The sequence below is a fragment of the Lates calcarifer genome, linkage group LG18 (assembly GCF_001640805.2).
Source record: "Lates calcarifer isolate ASB-BC8 linkage group LG18, TLL_Latcal_v3, whole genome shotgun sequence".
NCBI lineage: Eukaryota > Metazoa > Chordata > Actinopteri > Centropomidae > Lates > Lates calcarifer.
The window spans coordinates 8,430,606-8,450,071 of record NC_066850.1 but is presented as its reverse complement, the minus strand read 5'-3'; the positions used below and the strand labels follow the sequence as shown (position 1 = coordinate 8,450,071).

At 39.4% G+C, this 19,466-nt stretch overlaps 1 protein-coding gene across 9 annotated transcripts in view; it reads left to right on the top strand.

Moving 5' to 3' along the window:
• Positions 1-19,466, top strand: part of anks1b (ankyrin repeat and sterile alpha motif domain containing 1B) — a 215,312-nt gene that overhangs the window by 80,879 nt on the left and 114,967 nt on the right. For all 9 annotated transcript variants that reach the window (XM_051077885.1, XM_051077884.1, XM_051077890.1 and 6 more), the window contains exons 8-10: positions 2,553-2,675; positions 3,728-3,915; positions 8,486-8,617. In XM_051077885.1, the coding sequence (XP_050933842.1) occupies positions 2,553-2,675; positions 3,728-3,915; positions 8,486-8,617 (443 nt within the window). The remainder of the gene's footprint in view (positions 1-2,552; positions 2,676-3,727; positions 3,916-8,485; positions 8,618-19,466) is intronic.

Genomic DNA, 19,466 nt, shown 5'->3' with positions numbered 1-19,466 from the left:
TCAAAGAGACAACTGACAGCTGTAGGTGACATCTAAGAGTGAACTTAATGAATCTTGCCAATGCGTTGTATACACTGTACAAATGTGGACAATTGGCTGTCTTCATTTTCAGAGGTTTTTAGCATACAGATGTAGAAAATGACATTGTGACTGTTGTTGCAAGAGGATATGATCCAATGGAGAAATTTTGTTTTCCAGGAAGTTTATTTTCCATTGGAGAAACAATGGAAGCTCCTCTATGTGTTTTGTTGCTACAGTGGGAGAATGTACAGCCGTGTAAATGTTGTCCTTGATATGCACACAATACAGGGTTGTGTCAAATCCTCTGCTATTGTCTAAAACCCAGAGGCAATCAGTTTACTATGTACTACAGAAAAGCAACAAATCCTCACATTTCAGAGGCTGGACTTAGAGAGTGTTTGGTATTTTGGAAAAAAAACTGCAGCGATTAATCAATAATTAAAATAGCTGTCAGTAAAGATGCAAATTCATAACAGCACTTTTCTAATGCAGTTACTATCTTACTTACTACTAGTCTATTTCAGAAAAAGAAAAATAAGTTGAATTTTGACATTTATTTTCTTCCTCATTAAAAATCCTGTTTTCGCTCTCATGTTGACTGCAGTGTGTTATGTGTGTGACCAATGATTGTTAGTGTGAGTTTGTTCCGCAGTCCCTCGGGACCCAAAGATTCTCCAGATTGCACCTTCTAAAGACTGTGTTGTCCTGTTGTGATTATGAGGCTCAGTATGAACGCTATAATCTGTGGCTTGGAGGTCTTCACTATCTGTCCTTGTGTAATCTGTGGGTGTGTGAAAGGCGCGTAGTTACAGATGATTTAAGGAGAGTGAGATAAAGGCAGACAGAAATGGAGGGATAGAGGGATGAGGAGAATATGTCAGAGCCAAAATTAACAGCGAATCGGTCGTAACAAGGAGGCAAAGATAGAAAGGGGAACATCGACTGAATCCCAAGAATGTTACAAATTGGCCACAGTGAGAAAATAACAGACATAAAGCTGACATGAGACCAGGGAAAACACAGTGATGCAATGGGCAGAGCAATTTAGTTGTAATTGGTGATTCCAGTTACCCATTTTATGTTTAGTGCTGAAAGAGTCTGGTATATTGTAGTCCAGAACATTAAGGGAAAACCATCTGAATCTCTGTGTTTTCATCAGCATCATTTCAATTCTGCTGCTCAAATCCTGAGCAGTGCAAATAAAATCTCTGTCTTTTTGTGACTTAGAGTAGTTGAAATTATACAATGAGCACTGTACTTATGCATGTAAAAGAGTATAAGATGTCCATAATCAATGAAGACACTTTTATAGACTTGAATAGACCACTTGTAGCTCTTTAAATGTCAGAACACCATGTGATATTAGATATTGGTCAGGAATAGTGGCCATCAAAATCTCATCCCAGTAAACCAGAGCTGGAAAAAGAGATTTGGACTTCAGCATAAATAGGGGACTGAAAGTGTGAGAGTGAGGAAGAAAGAGAGAGAGAGAAAGAGACAGAGAGAGAGAAAGGACACAGCTGTGACTTGGTGAAAAGATCAGCTGCACGCCATTTCCTGTTGGAGAGGAGATGGAAAAGGACACACACATACACACACACAAAGACCTGTCATTTACTCAATTGTACCAGCTGAGGGGCTTTGTGGTTGCCACAGGCACCTCATTATGAATAGGTTCTCATTTGATTTACAGCACATGATTCGTCCTACTGTTCAGTTCACTTTTTATTGCCCAGCAGCAACTGCTTATGTACCACAGTGCTGTGTGTCTTGTGTTGTTTATGAAGGATTTGCAGATGTATGAGCACAGAGGAATGAAACTGTCAAATCATCTTAATCCTTCTTTTCTGACTCTGATACACAGTCCCACAGTCAGTATAATTGTATGCAAATGTGCTTGTGTATCATAATTATTGAGACGAATGCCAGGATTTATAGTAGTAGAAATACACACATATACACACACTCTCCTGACATTAACAGGGTTCCTCATTAGGACTCTGCAGGGAAGCTGCCACATGACTTCACTACGTAAGCGTGTTTGTGTATTTTCAGCTCCTAATGCCTCACTTAAGCAAGTTTATTACCCAGTCTTCTACTTAGTTTCTGCCCACACACCTGGACCTGCTTTCTCTCCTTGTCCTCCTCTCCCTCCTCCCTCGCTCTTCCTCTTTTCCCACATAATTCTTATCTTTTGCTTTTATGAACAGCCGAGTGCTCTATTAGCAGAAGCTGTGAAGTGAATTTGTGGTGTGGGGAAAAGTGTGAATTGAATGCAGCACAATCTGTTTACCATGCTGATGGCTGTACTATTATATTGATCCAATAAAATGCCTTTGAAATGCTCTCCCTCCCCTCCCTCTAATCCAACCTCCCTCTGCCATCACATTTCCCTCTACATTTTTTTTCTGCCCTGTGCATCTTTCTCTACTTTTTTCTCCCCAACATATTTCTGCTCCTTTCTTGCTTTAATCACATCTCATCCCCACCTTCTCACCCCCTCCTCCCCCCTTGCCTCCATGTCTCTGTAGAGTACATGATGGATGAGATGGAGAGGAGGAGTATCGTGGAGGAGCCTGTTCGCAAGTGTCCTGTCCCAGCACCTCGAACCTCTGTCCCCTCGCCTTCTGCCTCCCCCTCCCTCAGACACAAGAGTGAGTACACACACTTTCACAATAATGCAACAACACAGCACAACCAAATGGCTTAACACTGTGATTCAATGTGATTACAGAGACATTTTATTGCTTGATGACCAGAAAGGTTTCAATCAAATCAGAGGAGCCAGAGATACTTTCTCTGCCTGAGAAAGGGACAGAAACCAGCCACGGAGATGTGAAATGACAATCCATAACATTTTGCATGAGGTTCAGAGTATGTTTTAAAATCTGCCTCAACATCTCTGAAAGAAGTATCAGCATAAAAAATCAGTAGAGTAGAGAAAATATTCTGTGGATCAACTAAGCAGCTTTGAGGATTTTTTTTTATCTTTAATCCAAAATATATTTGAAGTCGATGTTTGTGCATTTATGTGTAATTTTTTGTAGTAACAATACATCTCTGAATATGATCTGAATCATTGTTTACTTTTTGCAATGTGGACAGAAAATGGAATATAAATGCAGCCATGGAGAGCAGCTCCTTCAGTGGAGAAAAACCACTACTGTCTTTCTTGAACAGCCATGTGTTTTCCCTATCCAGCACTGCCCCCTGTGTTTTGAACATGACATTGCAACAAGCGCAAGAGTTCCAGCTGAGCCGTTCTTCTCTCTCAATGACTGTCAGCAGATACCATAATTACCTTGATTACCTTGGAGACTCTTGGAGGGAAGCGAGAGAAAGTGATTAGCACAGTTTGCTCCTCAGAATGTGCCTGAATGCGACTTTGAATGCATCAGCAGAAGAGAGGAAGAGGAGGTGCTCTGTCTCTGCTTTCTCCAAAGGTTGATTCTGGTGTTAAATCAGGCAAACAGGATAGAGGAAGTTAATGTCTCTTAAAGTCCTCTTTAACTATACAGTCTGTTTAGTTAGAAAGAAATAAAGAAAATAAACCTCACAGTTTATGGTCATTTTATAGGGACAGGTGTATGTTTTTGGCAGTTATATAATTTTATTTTATCACTTTTGTACCAGCAGTAATAGGAACTGGCTTCATACTGAAGCTGCAGGTGGATATATTTCATACCTTCCTCCTCCTTTCCCCCAGATGATGCTGTGACAAGCGAGCTGTCCAAACTGCTCCACGAAATCAAAAAGTGCCGGGACAGGGACTACTCCTTCGAGGAACTCTGCCACACCATCTCCTCCCACTCCATGGACAGCTTTGGGAGCGGGCGGCTTTCTGATGAGGACCGCCCAGACCGACCCAATGGCACCCTGACTCGACTCAGCAAGGTACAGAGAACAGTTATGACAGAGGATTGGTGCATTAGAAAGCGTTTGAAAAAGTCACCTTTGGACACATTTTTTTTTTATGTCAAGTAACAAAATGGAACCAGCAACAGTAGGAAAGTTTTAATGGCCGTCATATTTTAGAAATCAGGTGAGCAGAGGCATTTTATACTGGAGCAGCTCTATGTTCAAGAAATATTCAGCACTTCATCACTTCAGACAGTAGTTAGAAGTTGTGCCAAATGGTGAGAATGCAAAACATTCACTGGTACCAGCTTCTCAAATGCAAAGATATGCTGCTTTTCTCAATTTTATATCATTATACATTAAATATGTTGGGGTCCTGGACTCTAGGAAAAACACGTAACTTGAAGATTCAAGGAACTAACTAAAAATTTCCTTTTTCCTGACATTTTATGTATTATCCAAAAATTATCAACAGATTATTTGTGAAAATAATTGTTAGTTGCAGCTCAAACAAGACGAGTGAGACGATGATTTATTCAAGAAATGATTGTAATATATCATAATAACGCCTTGATAAAATACCAGAAGCCATCACAGGCATTCATTATAGATTTTCTAGAAAACAAGACAAACGTTTAGATACATTGTATTTGCATTTACTTGTTTTCAGTGTAAATGTGAAATTTTATCAATAAAACTAAACTTAATTAACTTGCCCTCATGGTCCTGGGACTGAGGTGCTGACCCTGACTGACAATGTCCCTGATTCTCAATCAGCTGGAGTCTGAAAAGTACATAAATCACTCTATACTACATTTCATGGCAAGTAATTTTGATGTACATGCATAAAAACAACCGAATCCTTTTGATATATTGTCAGTGACATGTATATACTTTTCTGCATTTTATCCTTGAACCTGTAGCTGTTTGCTTTGAAGACAAACACACAAATTGTACTTTGTCTGTCTAGACAACAGAGGGCAGTATCAGATAGACTTACGCCACCGAGCTGGCTTGTCCAATTCAGTATTCACTTGATGTTACTGGGACACAGTGTTTGTTGTTTGCATGATTATGTTTAGAACTGTAATTATTATTTGTGCTCAACCAGCCATTCACAGCCTGCAGACATTTTTTTTCTTGACCTTGCTTCTTCTAATTTGTCACCATCGTTAGTGGTGCCTACTTCACTTGTTCGCACTTAGTCTCCTCTCAGTCTCCCTCAGTCACGCAGACACACCCACACACACAGAGGTAAACTGGTCAGACCTTATTATTTGAGGTCCATTTTGGGAAAAATAGCTGGCTTTTATCAGTTTTAGCTGACCAGAGAATCACAGCTGCAGTTTATTTCTAACAGCCAGCACAGTGTGATGCCAGGGTTCAGGGCTTTATCAATTCCACTGTCTTGGAAAGTCAAGATGCTCTGCAGGACGCAGAGGTCATCTATCACACCTGAGCCTTTAGACCACATGCACTCATACAGAGAAGCATCCAAAGAAATGCATTGGCTCTTCCTGTGCTTCTTGCTGGCTTGTTACAGCATGCCTGTTTCTATTTTTCTTTCCATTTCTCTCGTCCTTGTCCACCAACAGCAACACGCACCTCACTGAAGAGTATTGTGATGATGATCAATAGCTCATTATCTTTTCCATTTCTATAATAAGCTCAATATGAAAACAAGCTGAGGCATGTTTGTGCACAGTGCAGCAGGCGCTCAGACCAGCAAAGGCTTACACACGTGCATGTACATTGAACCACACACACCTTGGCTGTAATTATCTCAATCCATCTTATGTCCCTCACTCTCTCTATAAGTACCAATTTGTATTCTATTACTGACATTCACAGTGTCTATGTGTGTTTATTTGGGGCTACTGTCTGTGCATGTGGCCGTAGCCATTAGTGCGTGATTCGATGTGTCTATTACACATGAATAAAACATGCAAAAACCAGGACAGCTCACACACACACACACACACACACACACACACACACACACACACAGGAAGAGTGCAGGCTTCTCACATTACCTCGGTACTCACTCTGTGTAAACTGAGCAATAATGGAGATGCTTGTTTGTGTGTGTGCATGTCTTGTATTCAGATGAGTGCAGACAGTAGGTATATTCATTAGGGTTTCAAATATGTGTTTCTGGAAGCCAATTCAGCTTAATCATTCTCCATGGAAACCCAGCTAAAGCTGACTGTCATTATTCAATTAATCTCAACAGTTTAATGTCATTTATCAATCATTTGTCTATAATATGTAAGGAAATAGTGAAAAATAGTGAGCAAGGTCTTCAAAATGTTTGTTTTAGCTTGCCAAACAGTTCCAAACCCAATGACATTTACTTTAAAGCAATGAGGAAAGGGATAACGCCTCATATTTGAAAAAACAGTGAATGTTTGCATTCAGCTGCTTGTTAATCAATCATTTTTGTCGACTAGAAATATTGACTATTTCCAGAGTGTAAATGTCTCTGAAACTGCATTTAGACTGAAAAACTAAATTGAACATTCAGATGAAATGTTAATTCTCATAATTTTACATTTGAAAAGAAAAAAAGAAAGTCTATGGATTTATTTGTTTGTTTATTTAAAAAAATGAAAGCATGAACCTTGAATTCAGTTAAAACTATCTTGTTGCCAAGATATTTCACTCCAAATGGAATGGAAATGGAATCCTGCAGGAGGAAAAGTCAGGAGTTAACCCCTGGTTCATCCCCTGGTTAATTCTCTGCTGACCATGAATATCTGTACAAAATTTCATGTCAGAATTGTAGAGACATTTCAGTCTGGACCAACCAACCATCACTTCTATCAATGGAGCCTTTGCCTGCGAGCATGACTAAAATATATAATTAATACAAAAATCTCTGAACATCACTTTTTAAAATTTATCAACACAAACACTCTTAAATATAAACCTTTACTCATTCATTTTGAGGGACCGTGTAAGGTGCTTACTCAGCTGCTCATTTCCATTTTCTCCCCATTTCTCTTCTCCTTTCTCTTTCTGTAACTGGAAACTGAGCTGTGTTGTCATGAGAGAGCCATGTTTAGAAGAAAGTAGAAGAAATTCCCAAAATAGTAATCTATCCCTTTTAGAGTTTCCCATCGACAACTAATGTAATATTGATCAGTTTTGCGGTTCTCAGTAATGAATAATTAATTGTGTCCTTTCTGTCAAACACTGATATCTGGTTTTTACTGTAATGAAAGGGTGAATCTGTCCATTGTTAATGCACACAGTGCAGTACGTGTATGTGAGGGCTGCAGTCTGTTTTACATCAATCAATATTCCAGTGTTGCAGAGGGCCCTTTGCAATCTGGAGCGATTGGTGACCTTTTGGTTTCAGCCTCATTTTGTGCCTCCATCTCCAGTTTCACACTCTTCTTTTGCTCTTCCCATCTGTTCCTCTCTCAGCTTTATTTCTCTCAGTTTTCTTCCTGCCTCAGTCTTTTCTTTGAGCATGTCCTCCTGTCTTCAACATGTCCTCCAAATTCATTGTGTTTTATCCTCTCCCATTTTTACATCAAACCTCCCTCAGCTCTTTGCCACAGTTTCTCTGCTCCTTGTGTTGGTATTTGTAAAAACTCCATAACAGACACTGCAGTGATAATGTTCTGTCTATGTAATCTGCTGTGACCTGTGTCCTCTGCTGCATCATATGGGTCACTGAGATATCAGGTGGTCTGTATGTGCCCTCTGACACTCAAGCCACAGAAGTCATCCATGCACCTGCCTCCTGGGAGCCGAAGAGCCCCGGGAAAGGACACAGTGTACATGTGTGTTAAAGTTGTTCTGCTGTTTCTGCACCTTCTTTCTTTTGGGTTAACCCTTTTCTGTGTGGCTCTCAGTGTAGTAATGTGGAGGTATTTCAATTTGTATTAAATGGTGTGTCACTTGTCGCTTCAGGAATTGCCTCAAAATGAAAAATCTTAAAAAAAAAAAGAAAAAAGAGAGAGAGATTCAGGCTGAAAATGAAACTCTTGTTTTTGCCTGTGCATTTGGAACAAGTTCACTTATCTAACTCAGCCTGCAGATTTTTCATTTGGCTTCTAGGAAAGTAATATCTTAAGAATCAATATCAAATGAAATAATGGAAGAGATGCATTTTTTTGTATATATGAGGAATCTTTATTGTTGTTTTTGACCCTTTTTAACTAGAAAAAGCTCCATCTGTTTGCTTCTGTAGTGGTAATATCACACTGTAAGATAAAAGCATACACTTTCAATTCTCACCAGACATGAAGCAACAATAGCATTAATCTAGTCATGTTTGTGTGCACCTGAAAAAAATATGTGGCTCTATAGCTGCTAAATCCTCGACTATCTCCACCTCATGGCTAACGTTGTCCATCTACTGTATAATCTTAATGTAAAAATGCTATATATAAATACTATGTATAGCAGCTTCTCTCCTAATCTCTCCTCTTCTCACTCTGTGGAAATAAACGCATGGTCTCTCTTTTAAGCTCTTTGTTAAGCACAGATTAAGCCTGTAAGGCACATGGACCCTCTGATCCTTGACCTTCTTACTGTTACGCAGTTATGTTGAAATTCTGGGGAACTGACTTGTTTTCTGCGTTTGAACTCACAGCGGCCGACGCCGCCTCTTGCTCCAGCCATGGAGGAGGACGAAGCTGAAAAAAGCTGTGGTCCCACTGGATTCTGGGAGGCCCTGACGCCCTGCAACGGCTGCCGCAACCTGGGCTTCTCCAGCCTCTCACAGGTACACACACACACACTCTCTCTCTCACTCATGTATCTGTACAGCAGAACCTGAAATTACCTCCTCTGATTGAACAACTGTCACTTAAATTATATTTTCACTGCTTATTTGCATTATAATGGAACTTATATCACAATCATCATATCACTTCATAATCAGCATATAAGTTGGTGTAGAGAGTAATGCAGCACACATGCATGAACACACGCACACTGATTCACTATAGTGAAATTACAGGCTAGTGATATTGCCATTGTTCTGAGCGAATACTTTCACTGGTTACCTTGGGAACGCAATGAATGAGCCATCACTAGAGAGACGGGCTCTCCTGGCAGCTCTGGATACTCTGTTCAGTATCTGTCTCTTTCTTGTTCTCAAGCTCACTCTGTCTTTCTTACATCTTCACCTTCTCTGTCCTTGAAAGAAATTTCCAAAAATCTCCTTATCTCTCTGGTTTTTGAAGCTTCTCCCTTTTATGAGTATGACTTGGTTCATGAACTTTAAATGAATAACATTTAACAGAAATATTTGATACTAAGAGATCACATGGAAGGTTAATCATCCCTGTGGGGGAAATGTGAATATTGCAGCAGCGAGTAGCAAAGGAATATACAGTAGAATATAAATGTGAATTTTAACATTTGACTGTCATGGAATCTCTCAGAAGACCAATACCAGCATTGATTATTCTGTCAGAAAACTGCGGAGATACAATTACACATACATATTATATAGAGTCGATTTTTAGTATCTGATCTCTGAGCTCAACAGTTCATGTGAGCACACAGTATTCCTCACAGCGTTGTACATCTGCAGCACAAACAGAGCATTTGACAGCTTAAATAGACAGCTTAATTACAATGGGGGTCTGAGTGCGGTCTTTCTCCATGTTGATATGACTGTAGTTGTTACTGTGTCTACTGTATGCACATTATCCAATAATTACAAAGTATTATGTGCATCTACCAATTTAAAACCAGAAAAAAATAAATACAAATGTACAAATGACTCTACAGTGTGAGACAATCTGTATTACTTTACAGGAGTATACAAAAGTAGCATTGACAAAAAAAAAACTATGGAAATATGTATAGTCTTAAATGTATTTATGAGCTTGGGGTTCATAGCAGGAAGTTGTTCTTATATATGCATGAAGAGTATTCCATGCATACTCTTTTCAACTCCATTTATTTGCCTTCTTTGCCTAAATAAAATATTTGTGTTAGCTATGCTCATTTATCTACTCATAGAGAAAAAGTCCTGTTTCACACTGCTGCATAGGAAGTGTGTACACAGTTTGTACATCTGATGTCTTTCCTTTCACCATTTTAATCATGTCTATTTCTGTGGTCATTGTTAATCATTATTAGGTTTTATTTTGTTTTGTGTATTGAAATTTTGTTTGCATTTTAATTCTATAAAACAATTTAAGTCTGTGTGCTATCAGGATAGGATATATTATTCTCCTGGACCCAGTCTGATGTTACAAACCACAAACCCACACAAGAGTATCAAAGTCAATGTAATACTTTGTTTACACATGGTCATTATGTACTATTATGTATATATTTTCTCCATCACCTCAACTTCAAATACAGCTTTGAGTGGGCTATACACAGCCATAGGTTTGACATTAGTGAAATTCTTTACTTATTAACCAAAAGGAAAAACTTATAACTCTGTTATATCTTACAAAGGTCAGGTTTGTTTCTTCAGGATATTAGACTTGGTAAATATGACCATGTAGTTTTTTGATTTCAAGTTTCATTGCCATTAATATGGATATTAAAGTTTGAATGATGAGGAATCCTCACCTGTTGCCTTTCACTGCCAGTGTGTTAAGTTTCCTGTTGCAACTCTAGAAAAGCAAGCTTAATCCAAACTCTGCCCTACGTGTTCCTGCTCCATCCTTTCTTCCTCCTTCCTTCCTTCCTGCCCCCCTCAGCCCCACATGCTGTGTCTGTAAGTGTGGCTAAGTGTGTGCAGATGAGAGTGTTTAGCGGTGAGATACGTGCTGGCTCAAACAGCAGGACATCTGACATTTACAACACAACAGACCCTCTGTCTTGTATACTGGCAGCCTGCCTGCTTGACTGGCACACTGCCTGGAGAGGTTCGCACCTGGATGAGTGTGAGTGTGCGTGTCTGCGTGCTTGTGTGTGCGTGTGCATACTACTTCATTGGTACATAGGGGAAAAAAAAGGACCTGCATTTTAAATGTTTGAGTACGCCTGTGAGCATGTGGGTATACATGTATACAGCATATTTAGTGGCAACAGCTTTATGTGTCTGATTTTGGCTTGTCATCATCTTGAGTTTGTGTGGGTGGGTTTGTGTGTGTTTTACTGAGGAGGATATGAGAAGGAAGGAACAGAGTGGGAGAGGAAAGAGAAATTGAGTTGTTATTGCATAATTAAGTTAGCACTGTGCTAATTTGCCCTCTGTAATTGTGAATTAACAGAGTTACCACAAAGATAGAAGCCTGTGTATCCCCTCTGAGGATGAATGGAGCAAGTGAAAACATTTCTGTGCTGCAGCTGTTCCCATCATTTCCATCTCATCCTTTCTTCTTATCATCCCACAGGAGATCTGTCAGCCTAATTCTTCTTTAGTTTCTTTTCTATCATCTCTCTCTACTCTGTGCTCAGCTTGCTCTCTGCCTCAGTTATCTTTGGCTTTATATTTCTGCAGAAGTGTGTTAACCTTTGTATCGATTGTCCAGCTGTCACTCAGGACTGTCAATCAAAGAACTGGACTGACTGTAAGTCATATAGAAAAGTATGATACTAAAAACTTTAGAATTGCATCCATAAACATTTAATAAGTAATGTAAAGCCAAAGGGAATTTATTTTTATTACTGGCTGTATTATTTTTTTTATTACAGCATAAAGAGTTTACAACAAAACTTGGGCTGTAAAATCAAATGAAAAAGACTAAAAAGCTTGGTAGAGCTGAGGGAACTGCAGAGTTGAATGATAATTCGCTGGATTCATCTCTAAGAGTGACCTCTTTCACCTACATAAAGCAATTTGATCCTTTGATAAAATAAGAATATAGATTATAGCATCTTGAAGATTTGAAATTAGTGTCAATCAGACCATTTTTGTCTTAACAGAGGAAGACTCAAGCTGAGGAAGCTTCTGTGTTTGTTTTGTGTATGCCTGTGTGAGTGTGAAAATTACATGAATATGATTATTAGTGATTGTTGTAGTTTGTGTGTGTGTGTAGACAGTACATGTGATTATAAATAAATAGTGCTCTCTGTTCCAAGCTAATGAATTTAGCATGTCATTACTGCCTGCCATGTTTATATTTATGTGTGTGTGTGCGCATGCGGGCATACATGTCATGCATTAGGAAGCTTACACTGTTGTGAATTTTCGTCACCAGCCACGGGTTTCCTCCCACCATTGCCATGTGACCGCTAACTGACGCCACAGTGTGTGTGGAGGAGGTTTCCTCTGCGATGCTGACTTTACAAAAGACATTCAGATCTCGCTCTCAACCTTGAAAACAAAATAGAGAGAAACAACTGAAGAACTGTAATGGATAAATGCAAGAAAAAGATTCAGATGAAGAGGTCTGCAGGGTTGCCAGGCAACACAGAAATTCATGAGATGTCAGGCGTGGGATGTCCACCATTGATAAATCTCAGTCACCATTGGCACAGGCGCGTCACAGCGCTGCGCACACACACACAGTTGCACACATCAGTGTTTCCCGACTGTATCTCTGAGCTTCCTCTGATTTCACAACCTTCTTCCTTCCTGTTGTTCCTCCATCTCTCTCTTTCCCCACACTCACTCAGACGTCCCTTCAGTTTTCTGTGTTTCTCCTGCCATGTTTTCCTCTCTTGAGTAGGTGGCTGCTGACCTTTTAATGTTGTCAGCCCTGGCAGTTTTAAGGAGTTGAGGGGGAGCAGGTCTTTTATTGCACTGGCACAGGTTAAGATCAGAAACCCATGAGGGCTCTTGAAGATGTTAAGGAACATCAAAGGCAGGTGTTTCTGAGAAGGCAGGGATTATGTGGAGAGCTTTATAAGCCTGTAAATGAAGGACCGCATGTGCTCTGTGGGAGAATGGATGAGGTTTTGATTTTTTAACAGTTTGGGTTTTATCACAAGTTTTTTAATTTTTAAACAATAGCATTATATATTTAAATGATTTATTGGTCTAGCTGTTTGTGTAACACAGCTGCTGGCTGTAGCTTCATATTTACCCAGCAGACATGAGAGCGGTATCGATCTTATCATCTAACTAAGAAAGTGAATAAGAGTATTTCCCAAATTGTCAAAATATTCTTTTGACAAATAAAGTACCAGACAAAGTTGAAGTTGAAGCATGAAATGTGCAACGAGAGGAATATTCTTCATTCTTCGTTCTTCTGCATCAAGCAAAATACGATAAATGTTGAAGACCGCAGTTGGCCCTTGAAATTTTTGCTTGAAACAAATGTGAAACTGTTAAAATGATACTGCACGACAAATTCAATGGTAGTGATTACAAAATAATAATAATATGTTAAATTGTCCTTCAGAAGTGTCATTAGTGAAAGGTTGACAGGAGGCAGAACAATGCAGGAATATTTGCAGTAAACATTTAGTTTATGAATAAAAGAGTAAAATACATAAGTCATCCAACAGTAATTTAACAGTTATTTAGAATGTTGTATGCAGCATAGACAGCTAGCATAGTGGTTAGCATTATAATGATCACAGAAAGTCAACATTGACAAATCATAAAACAGCCATCAAAAGATACCTACAGACAATATTTAAGACTTTTGGAGAGCAGATAAAAGATGCTGGTCAATATTTGCATCCTCACAGATCGAGCTACAGACCTGTCATCTGAAACTAACCGCTGGTAATTAATAAGACATTGGATTAATTTGATATTGATCTGTCACTATCTACTTACCCAACACAACATCCTGTTTTTAACATTAATACACCATTCAAATAGAACAACTAGAATAGAATCCAGAAACATTTCATGAAGTGTTTTAACTATTTCTTAGTTTGGGATAATAATGTTTCAGTGTATAATTTAAGTAATAGAATATCTTAAAATTTTCTTTTACAACCAGGTTCTTATCTGCATGAAGCTAAAGGGAAGTATTTAATAGCCTAGATGAAGAGCAAATGATTGTACCAGTAGTTTGTCACAAACCCAAGGAAAAGAAAAAGTCAGTTTTTGTAAAGAAAAGGGTCAGGGCAACTTTTTCAGATACCAGCTGAGACTAGAGCTGAAATGATTACTTGATTATTTGTTGATTAACGAAAGATGAAAGAGCAACTATTAAGTGGATGACTGATTATTAATTTCAGTCATTTTTAAAGCAAAAAACACTAACCATTCACTGGTTCTCAATTCTCACAGTATGTGATGACTTGATGCTTTTTCTTTAAAATATATTATAGTAAATTCATTATGTTTGGACCAATGGTTGGATAAAACAACCAATTTCACCAGTTTCAGTTCTGGGAAATTACAGTGTGCTCTTTTCACAGTTTTCTGATATTTTCTCAAACAAACTATAAAATAATCAGCAGATAAATTAACATTAAAAAAGCAGTTTGTTGCAGTCCTAGATGAGTGAATGTGTTTTTCAGTTTCTTTTATTGTTAATTAAGGATTATTCTCCTCCTGCTGCTCTGTCTCTCTGCAGGATGTGCAAATGGTGCTCCTTCATTATGTTACTTCTGTATTACAACACAGCAACTGTGTCAGTGGATGGAGTGCCATTTAGCAAAGCATTCACTCCTAAAATGCTTCAGAGGACCAGTGGAATTTGTGTAATTATTTAGTGTTGGTGTGTGTCCAAACTAAGCTAACATCCAGAGGATTAACACACAAAACACACACGTTCACACACACACACACACACACACACACACACACACAGGTGACAGAGAGAGATAAGGGTTTTGTGTGTATTCATGTATAAATTATCTTAAGATGTGGTAACTGGTCTTTTCTGTCTCTCATATTTAACCAGGACAAACAAGACAAGAGATTCAGTCACTTCATCTTTAAAGAAAATACACTGCTTCTATAAGGATGTATCCAAATGTCTGTAACATCTTGCTTGAGTTCCGATTTAAATATAGAGTTAATTTTTCATGCAAAACGCTGTATTGTGGCCCCAGTGGACTTGTTAATATTCAGAGCTAATTTTGTTAGCACACAATTGCCGTTTCTCCTCCTCATTTTCCTCCTGGCAACACATTTATGGAAAGACAGATTTGAAAAAGAAGCTTATTGTAACAGGCTTTGTCATCTTGAGTGATTTATACTCTTCTAACATAAGGTAATGAACTTTGTTGAAAGATAGTGAGGCAGCAGCAGTTTAATGTAGCGTTACCCCACAGGGATCAGTAGAGTTAATTTAAATCTGTAGCTGAGAAAAAAGAGCAGATCACAGTTAAAGCAGCTGAAAATAATTTAAGATTTTGGGACATAGGCTTATTTGCTTTTTTGCCAACAGTTAGATGAGAAGATTGTTACCACTCTCATTTTTGTATGATGAATATGAAGCTACACCCAGCAGCTGGCTAGTTTAGCTTAACATAAAGCCTGAAAGCAGGGGGAACAGTTTATCTCTGTCCAAAGCTTAAACAAGACTAGAAGTGTACCGCCATGATAGCAGCTCTGTCAAGCTGTACTTAAGTACAGCAGTGTTTTAAACTAAATGTTAATGTCTGCGTGCTAGCATGTTTACCACATTCACCATCTCAGCTTAGCGTGGTAGCATGCTAACATTTGCCAATTAGAGCTTAACACAAAGTACAGTAGAGGCTGACGGTAGTGTTTTTAGGTATGCAGGTATTTGAGATATTTCATTACAGACTGTATGTGGAGACATCAGCAGGTCTTAATGACCATGGACCTTTTTTTTCTTTGCCCAGACTGATGTCATGTAGCATTCAAGAGGTGCTTAGTGAATTTCTCAAGGTGAATGACTTTGTGACAGATAATTTGGGGTCTAATGTTCCACTTCATTCTACTCTTTCTGACCTTTTTTCATTCATCACTTTAACAATATTTTTCTCTCTGGGTACGGTGAACATTTACAGGTGATTTATAGTGTCCTTACAGATGGTAGTTTAACCACCTAATCACAGTTAGAACTTGATGGGTTTTTTTATGGAAAGGTATGGTGTGGATTTTTGCACAGATGTCATAGGATAATGTTTGCCTGTATTACAGTCACAGAATCTTCAATGCTCAGGAGACACATCACAACATATACTGTCCCCAAAACACAGCCCATCAAAAACAAGGGCAGAGCAGCTGTCATGCTGTGCTGTTGCCACATCAGTAAAACGTGTGAATGCATACGTGTGTGTGTGTGTGTGTGTGTGTGTGTGTTCAAGGTTGATGTGAAGCCAGTGGGAGCAGTAAGCATCCTCCTAAGCAATTCCCTGTATCATGATTGTGATATAAAAAGTAGAGTACCCATAAAAGTAATAAATGGGAAGTCGTTTTTGGCATTGTGAGCCACCACTAAATGTACTGCCGGATAGACAAAGAACAAGGAAACCCATTCAACACAACAAGTGAGTCACAGAGTCCCATTTTATTTCATTATTTAATTGTTTTTATTCTGTTTTATGGAAACAAGGGTAAAAATCTGAAAATTGGATCATAAAAATACAATTTATAATTTAAACATTAGGTAGTTGTTTGGAATTTCAAGCATGCAGCATACACTGTAGTAAACAGTGTTCTCTTGCAGCATGAAACAGAAATATTTTGATAAATGAAAGTATGGAATCTGGGTCAGGCTTGTATTGTATGTATATTGCATGTATTTTACAGTTATTCTTTATGTGAAATGTTCTTTGAATTTACTTTAGAACTAGTAATGATAAATGCTAACAATGTGTGAGGCTTAAAAGTCATGTTTGTTTCACAGAAATTATCACAAGTTCAACTCATGGTAATAGTGCATACCTGAGGATTTTGTATTAGCGGCAGCAACATTTCTCATGACTTAGATGTGGCTAAGAGTGAAATCCTTCCTCATTGTCTGATAGTTCTTATGTCAGCTTAGTCTGTTTGTCCAAGTATCTCCTGTATTTAGTCATTAAATCTTATGTGCATGAACATCGCACTGTGTTCCACATTTCTGCAGCTCACTGATACCCCTGCAGCCTTGGCTACTCCAAAACTTCCTCCAAAGTTATCGGGCCTGCAGTTAAACACAGTAGAAGTTTGGTCACACAGCGGTGGCTCTCTGTCAGCAGCCTCTTGCTCTGGCTGGTTTCCGTGTCTGTGGGATTAAGCATGGAGCCAGGGGAAGCCACAATTTGAGCTTTGCTCAATACAGCAGCCATCACCGGGAATGTGAAGGGTGTTATTTTCTGAGGAGTGACTGTCAGTGTCCCATGGGTGGCTCAGCTAGCTGATTTCTGTGGGATTATCCAGCCATGGAGGGAAATCCAATTCTGCAAGGCAGTCCTTGCTCACAGCTCTGACTCTCTCTTCTCTCCTCTCTTTTTTACACTTAGCATCCTCTGCCTCTCACTTCTCATGTAGATCAACCAACTGCTCTCTGTTTTCTACCACTCATTTTCATCTCTCTCAGTTAAAGGCATAGTTCAAGATTTTGGGATACAGTTATTTTCTTTTTTGCAAAACAGCAGGGGAAACCATTATCCTGGCTCTGCCCAAAGTGAAAATATGCACCTATCAACATCTCTTAAGTAGGCTAAATAAGATGTTTCACATTTGTTTAGATTTTTAAATTGCGCTGATTTTCCATCTCTTGTTTATGGTCACTGTGTCTCTCCACTACTGTCCTCTCATGACTGCACCTCCCTCCAGCTCTCCCCTCAGTGAGGCCCTTAGAGGGTCCATTGTCCTCTCTGGTGTCTGGCCCTCCCTCTTCTCTCTAATCAAATAGCCTCCATGAGGAAATGCCAGCAAATTATAGCCACCATTCATATCTGATGGCCTATGAACTCAGTGTACAGTTAATGGAGCAGTGGGGTAGGTTGTGACTTTTACAGTATAGAGTTAAACAGAGACAGACAGAGGAAGAGAGAGTCACAGGATTAAGATAGAAGTTCCTCGGACGTGACCACAGCAACAACATATTTCCTATTTGTGTTATCAGCTCTGCACATGAACACACACGCACGCACACTGTATATAACACAAGCAGACTTAGTTATGCACACACATTGAGCTGTTATGCAGACAAGGAAGCAATCACATAAGCTCTCACAATTACATGTTAACTGTATCTACAGTGAGTAGACAAACATGTTCAAACACCACACTGCATTATTCTCCAGATATAATCATACACACCGTTGCATACGATCCTTTGGTCACATGTGCAGACGCTGTCACACACTCACACACACACACACACACACACACACACACACACACACACACTCAAACTTTTAATCTGGCCTCTGCAGTTGGACGGGAGCTGCATACGACCTGCTAATTAGTGGCAAGAGGAGGCCTCTGTTTGTCTGCTCTCTTCCTGTTCAGCTCAGACACAAGTTTCTCTGTGTCCTATCTCTGCCCTGAAAGATAGAGAGGGAAGGAGGGTGGAGGGAGGGAAATGAATGAAGACCGAGTGTGTTTGTTTGTTGGAGGGAGTGCTCACATTGCACCGCATGAATCCTTTTCTCCCACTTTTTGAAGCCTTCTGACCCCTCCGGGGCCGAGGAGGACGAGGAGCGAGGATACCATCAGAAGATCAGGTAGTTAAACCTGTTGTCACACCGCTGGATTAATTTCATCTCCACATTTGGGCACTCCCAGGCTTTCACTGCAGACTCGAGTGTGAGGGATTTTCTGGCCGTGGCTGTCCTGTTTGAGATCAAGTGCAAAGAAAGGAAGAGAATAGCTCAAATGTTAAGCTCATCACTCTCTTCAGTGCGGCTCAATTGGCTGTTTTTCTGTCTCCCTCTTTCTGTCTTCTGTGTGAGAAATCAAGCTTGTTGCCCGTACTCAATTCCCATTTCTGTGCGTCTTTCCTTTTTTTTGTGTACGTGAGGAAATCTCTGCTCCAAACTGCTTTGCACTCCCACTTCCTCTACTTCCTTTCCTCAGTACGAACTCATTTTCCTCTTCCCGCTCTGTCTCTCTGTCTCGTGCCTCTCTCCTTGGAATACGCTGACACAAACTCCAAAGTAAGTGTTGAGATTGATCCTGGCATCCTTTGATCTACCTGTGTTTTCTTCTCTCCTCCTTTCTCTCACCCTCTCTGCCTGTATCTGTGTGCCAGGCGATGGGTTTATGTTAGCCCTGTCAGCTTTGGCCTCACTCTTTCCCTTTCTGTTTCTTCCTAAGTTGTTTGGTTGTAAGCTACAGATTTAGAGTAACAGTAATGATTAGAGATGATGTAGAGATTGAAGGAGAGAGATAAGAGGTAAAACTAGCCATAAAGGGCAGGGAAAAATAGCAACAGCACACAGTAGGAGAATGAGAAATTAATTTACAGTACCCGCTATGGGTGGTTCCTCGTCTCTTGGTTCTTATAAAGATAATTTCAGGCATGTTTCTCAATCATTTCCTGCTTTCTATCTCTTTTCCCTCGCTCCTTTCCCTGTAGACATTGCAGAGGAATCTCTTTCCTGTGAACAATCTGCTTTTCTCATGTACTCTCTTTAGTGTATCTATTAATGAGGCTACTCTACCTGTGGCATTTTTAAAACTTCGGAAATTCATTATTAATTCATGATGAAATCTTGGTAATTACTGTAAACAAATGAGACCATGGTTGAGATGAGGCCTCAATCTCCACATTTCTCTTTCATCTGATATGATAACGCTGATGTTTTTATTTCAAATTTCCAATTAACATTGTCATTTCCTCTTG